The following is a 5,721-nucleotide window of genomic DNA, read 5'->3' as shown; positions in this document are numbered from 1 at the left end:
TATTTTGCAATATTCGTAATAGTTAACAAGATATTAATTGCTAAAAATCGCCGAATATTGGACTTCAATAACTTTTTATTCAACTTTATTTGATTTTCTTACCATAGAGCTCTAAGAATGTTTTCAGAATTTTTTATCAACTATTTAGTTCTGCATTTTCTTATATATACAGGATGAATCAGAGTCGTTGAACCAACTTTTTACCCTATGAGAAGATTATCGACTTCATACCTAATTAAATTATAACGTGTGCAGTCAATTATTTTCTCAGAGGGTAAAAAGCTGGTTCAACGACTCTGATTCACCCTGTATATATTGGCAACTATTTTTATCAACATGAGAAAATGTGATATTAAAAAATTCTAAAAAAAATTCTTAGAACTCTATGAGAAGAAAATTAACAATTTTTGTCACTCGCTGTTTTTCAGTACAGTTGATAGTACTTGAGTAAAAAAATTATTGAAAACTAATATTTAGCGATTTTTAGTAATTAACATCTTGTTGTTGTAGTAATTAACTATTGCGAAAATTGCAAAATAATAGAGGATTCTTCGAGTCAGTTTAGTCCACTCTATCAGCGCATGAAATATTTGGCATTTATTCTGGGACACCCTGTATAATTGATGGAAATAAGATATTTCTACCATTGCCTTTCAGCCATTGTTTCGAGACGAAAACCGCGGAGTCGGAAGAATCGAATGATCTGCATCTGATATATACTCACAAATTGAATCCCGGAAGAGGACCTACAGATCATTATGGGATCGCTCTAGCGGAAGTATCCTCTCTACCAAAATGCGTTACAATTAAAGCGCGAGAGTACGCATCCCAGCAATCCGTCAACACACAAAATGTGAGTCTGTAAATAAAATATAAATGTTCGTGAAATTACCGAACACATATGATTATTAAACATTATTCGAATATTTTACTTTTTTAGAATAATTTTCGATCCATCACGAGTTCTCCGTCATGGGAGAAATCATGTTACAATGCGATCGTTCAGTTACGCGCACTATTGGACAATAATCGTTTCACTTTCGCAAATATAATAAGTATCATGAAACAATTGGATCTAAGTAAGCAAACGAATAGAGCGCAGCCAGCGCAAGTTCAAGTAAAATCCCCCAACGTCGTGCAGGAATGTAGAGAACAAGAGAAATGTGAAGAAGAAAAAAGTCTTGTTGTTGCGTCGAATAATAATTTGACGAGGACAGAAGAGGTCGTATCCTTGTTACCAGAACCGATGAATAAAGATGAACAAAAGGTGAACGAAAACGAAGTCCAAGATGAGCCGATGGAAATCGTTGAAAATGACAATCGGAAGGCAGACGAGTCGATGCACGACGTTATACCAAATCAAAAGGTACTTTCATTGCCAGAGATAGTCAATAGAAGTCCATCAATCGTTAATCCAGACCTTTCTTTGCTGAACGATCCGCGATTTTACGTTTGCACGTCGTTCGCGGCGAGCACCCCGAAAACAACATTGCAACTTTGCGAAGCAAATCTAGGATCGAATTTTACTGCAAACTCATCGGTAGCGGCTTCTCCATCCTTTAACGCCTCTCAATCGATCCAATATCACGATTATTGCTTATCCGAGGGAGAATTTGACATCACTCTACCGTCTCAATCAACCCCGAGTGATATAGCGAAGATGACCGCGCGGTCGAAAGAGGCGAAGATTTTTCGACAAATCGAGGGCGATGACTTTAACGAAGACAGTTTCTTCATTGATACACAAACAACATTGAAATTGAACCTTTCTACGGATAATGATGACGTGCTGATGTTACCAATGTAAATAAACATGTTTTATTATATCGTTGCGTTGAAAAGTGGCATAAATAAAAAAATTTTCGAAATAATGAAAGGATACTAATCTAAAGAATAGTATTATTATTAATAGTATTATTTTTGTAGAAAAATTGATACTTCAATTTAAAAAAAAGAACGAGTCAAAATGAATAGCTTTTTAGTAAAAATTTTATTTTTTAAATCTTGAACGAGACAATGTTTTAACTCTTCAATGAAATCGAGGTCGGATATGATCTCATGGCCTCCTCAGTCAAATCGGTTTTGTTTTACTGCAATTATTGAAAGTAATATTGAAAGTAATATTAGTAAAATTGTATTTTTTTCATCTATAAATAAACATTTATTCATCTATAAGTAAAAAAAAGGGAAAAGAAGTTTTATGTTATTATTTATTACTTTTCTTACCTATTTTCTGTATATTGATGAAAAATGAACAAAATAAAGCTTTTGTTCATTTTTCATCTTTTGTTGAGTTGGATCCGATTCCCATCTTTCTGGATACGTTCTACAAGTCCACCATATCATTAAAAAGTGAGTATGCAATTTCTATAACTTCATTTTCTTTTCATGTTATATTTTCAATTACAATGTATTCTTTAAAACTACATCATGAATTTTCAAAATTCGGACATCTCCCCCCCACACACAACTGAAATATCCCGAATTATTACATATACGGACATCCTACAGATATCTTTAGGCTGTCTCCGTGATATAATTTAGACTTTTCTGGTGTACGTACTGCAATTCTATTATAGTGTACATTTTTTATTCCTTATCAAAGTTATGAAGTTACTTGTCCATGTAAGCAATGTGTTGTACAAATGTATCGTTTTTCCATAAAAATATACTAGTTTTTAAGCACGATTTTCTTTCATTATTTAAAAAATGCTTACTTTTTATTCAATCTTCTGTTAAAAATATGTTAATTTATTTTATCAATTCCGTTAATCAATTAATATCTTCACCGCATGAACGTTAATAAAGATATTTATTAATTGACGGTCTCGTTTTATTTATTTCCTTATCGTGCCTGTAGAAAACATGCCGCATGCGTGTTGATTGCCGCCAAATTCACATTATCAAGTGACGAACATATGAGTGCACGAGACGAAGATCTCCTCACAACGAAATTGACAGGTCCGTTTTCGAGGAGACTCTTACATATAAAAATTACAAAATCGAGTAGCTTCACGACGATGATAATGAAGACGAAAGGGCGATAATGATCTTCGAACGGTCGACAGTTATTCTCAATATCGCAAAATCAAAGTGTAAAGGTTAAACTACAGGGAGCGAGACTTTCACGCGAGAATGTCTACTGACCTGCTACCGGAATCGGTGAACTTGTTCCTCGACGATTTCGAGACCAGTCTCTGCCTGCCCATTCTCATGGTTATGGTGCTCTGCACCGCTCAATTCGTATTTAATCACATCTTCGGTATCGGATGCACGATCTATCAGAGCGTGAAGAAGCCGGCGACGGAGGAGGAAGAGGAGCAGGATAAAACTACTATAATGGAAAAACTTAAAGGTCTAATGTCAAGCATATAATATATATTCTACGCGCCTCTCAAAATAGCATATAACATATAATGGTTACATATTCAAAACCTACAAAGGATAGACAAAATAATATGAAAAATATATACTATCTACTTGTTTCATTAATAGAAGTTGGCCTACCATTTCTCGTTAATACAGATTCTATCCTTGTTGGGATAGAGTCGCACATGCTTAAATACTCGTAGTATACAGCAATTGCTACGGTGCAAATTATAACCTATATTAGGTTGAGTAAAAAGTCATCGCGTATTTTTTAGCTCAAAGTTGTATATACAATATCTTCGTCAATAATGAATGAAATTCAAATTTAAAAAAAGGGTTTTAAAGCTTGAAATCTCTACTTTTAAAAGCTTATCACATTTTTTAAGTTTATATGAGTTTGATAATTTTTACATACCAAAAACTACGAGCTGAAAAAGACGAAAAATTTTCTTCTCACTTTGTGGATTTGTAACGTGTCCAAAACGAATTTGAGAAAATTTTCGATTACCTATCGTGAAAGCTTGATACTTTCCCTACAAAATTTTTTTTTTTTAATATTCCTACGACTTTTGATTACTGAGTTATCGCGGATTAAATAAAAGAATTATTTTGACTTTAATTGCTCATAACTCCATTAAAAATTGTCGTATCGTATAATTTAAAAAAGAGATTTTTAAAGCTGAATCTTTACTCTATCAAGATATATTTATATTATTGGTAAGAAAGTAATTGCGGTTTTTACTGATAGATGTCTTTTAAAAAAACGCGATGACTTTTTACTTAACCTAATATTATATCATCCTTTTAGCAGAACATCTTCTAATTGTTTAAAAGCCTTAAAAGGTATTAGAAGAAAAAAATATGTTTCTGCTCTTCAAATGTACGAATAATATTTAAGTTAGGCATTGGCCAGGAAAAATGTTTTGGGGAACAGAAAGGCAATTTTGAAAAAATAGAGTAAATAGAAAATTTCCTCTTTCCAATATCATATTTATTGCCTCCAATATCATTTATTACCTCCATCATTTATACATATAAGCAATTGAAAGATATTCTGCTGAAAGAATAGTACAACATTCCATTGAAAACTATTCAAGCATTGAGTGGTTACAACAAGCATGTGTATGGAAAATCAAATATGTAGGTCAACTTATTGATAAAATAAGTGATATAATAAACAGTTTATTTCTCCCAGGTTGTTTATATCATTTTGTTTATCCCACTTTGTTTCTGGTTCGTTAAGTTCTCGTGAATATTTAACAATTCCACAAGAGTTATGTGTTTCGCAAAACGCGTGAAAAGTTGATCGAAAAATATCTGATTTATTAAACGGCATTCTATTCCAAATAATTGTAAGAGGTCGAAGTATTACCGCTGTCACGATAATTCACAAAATTTTTATATAACGTAGGCGTTCATTGATTAACACAAATCTCTGTTCTAAATCCGCCAGGATTGCTGCCTATTCTAGGTATCGGAAAACGCGATACAGTAACTACGAATCCAATTAGAAATCCATGTACCGATCCTCGATGTCGTGAGGAGGAATGGGATTACTGTGAGGAGGATTGAATGAGATAACAGAATGTTCCTGTGTACGTCATTACAAGTACAATATATATATAAAGCGCATAATAAACAAATAAAAGTATCTTAAACAATCTTTTCCTCATTTTTGTCGTACAATCAATTTCAAATATTTACGTGGAATAGCTTGAGGATACAAAAAGAGATTCTCACGTTAAGAGCCAACAATCGATTCGTTCACGATCATTGGCATTGATAAAAGGAAGCGATATCAAACGCGTATTAGCCGATATTTTTATGCTGCGTATCTTTGCCTCCGATAAGCGTCGCCTAAGGTTCAAGTTTTAAAGCGCGCGGTAGAACGTGGAAGTGGAGAAGAGGAGACTGGTCGAAGACACGAGACTGGGTCAAGGCTAGCAGCTCGAGGCTCTGTTAGCTTCCATGTATATCGCAAATGAAGCTTAATTAAGTCCACTTAAAAGTAACGAGCAAAAGCAAAAACTGTCGGGAACTAGTGTTCATCGGGGAACACTTTTGACACTTCGCTGTCTCAGTCTTGTTCTTCGAAAGAACTATCAGCGAGTTGAATCTCAGATTGATCGTTTCCACATCGTAAAATGGAAAAAAAAAAAAAATACTACAGCGTACGCTGAACTATTTCCACGTTCATTCATGCGATGTCTGAATTTTCTTAGACGGTGCCAATCTGAGACGAGGCCAACGCCTAGCGATCTCGATGTTTTGCACCGCCGCGCCGCGTGGCCTTGCAATTACGCTCGGATATGCGAAAATGTCACGTGTGAAATATCACTCTGTTGTTGAAAA

The 5,721-nt window shown here is 34.2% G+C and overlaps 2 protein-coding genes across 2 annotated transcripts in view; both read left to right on the top strand.

Moving 5' to 3' along the window:
- The window catches only part of LOC108748988 (mutS protein homolog 4-like), a 12,741-nt gene extending 10,934 nt beyond the window's left edge, over positions 1–1,807 (top strand). The window contains exons 15-16 of the mRNA XM_018487462.1: positions 658–853; positions 941–1,807. Coding sequence (XP_018342964.1) covers positions 658–853; positions 941–1,807 — 1,063 coding nt within the window. The remainder of the gene's footprint in view (positions 1–657; positions 854–940) is intronic.
- Positions 1,808–2,915: 1,108 nt separating this feature from the next.
- LOC108749180 lies at positions 2,916–5,022 on the top strand. The gene is made up of 2 exons (XM_018487730.1): positions 2,916–3,355; positions 4,823–5,022. The coding sequence occupies exons 1-2, from the start codon at positions 3,136–3,138 to the stop codon at positions 4,939–4,941; spliced, it is 339 nt and encodes a 112-aa protein (XP_018343232.1). The 5' UTR covers positions 2,916–3,135; the 3' UTR covers positions 4,942–5,022.
- The last annotated feature ends 699 nt before the right edge of the window (positions 5,023–5,721 follow it).

The sequence above is a fragment of the Trachymyrmex septentrionalis genome, unplaced genomic scaffold (assembly GCF_001594115.1).
Source record: "Trachymyrmex septentrionalis isolate Tsep2-gDNA-1 unplaced genomic scaffold, Tsep1.0 scaffold11, whole genome shotgun sequence".
Taxonomy (NCBI): Eukaryota; Metazoa; Arthropoda; class Insecta; order Hymenoptera; family Formicidae; genus Trachymyrmex; species Trachymyrmex septentrionalis.
The sequence above is the reverse complement of the archived record's forward strand: the minus strand, read 5'-3'. Positions and strand labels throughout refer to the sequence as shown.

Bases quoted from the DNA above. Each gene is read 5' to 3' on its own strand.
- LOC108749180 (XM_018487730.1), top strand. From the start codon at position 3,136: ATGTCTACTGACCTGCTACCGGAATCGGTGAACTTGTTCCTCGACGAT. The intron at 3,356-4,822 runs GTCTAATGTCAA...TAAATCCGCCAG, and splicing joins TATAATGGAAAAACTTAAAG to GATTGCTGCCTATTCTAGGT.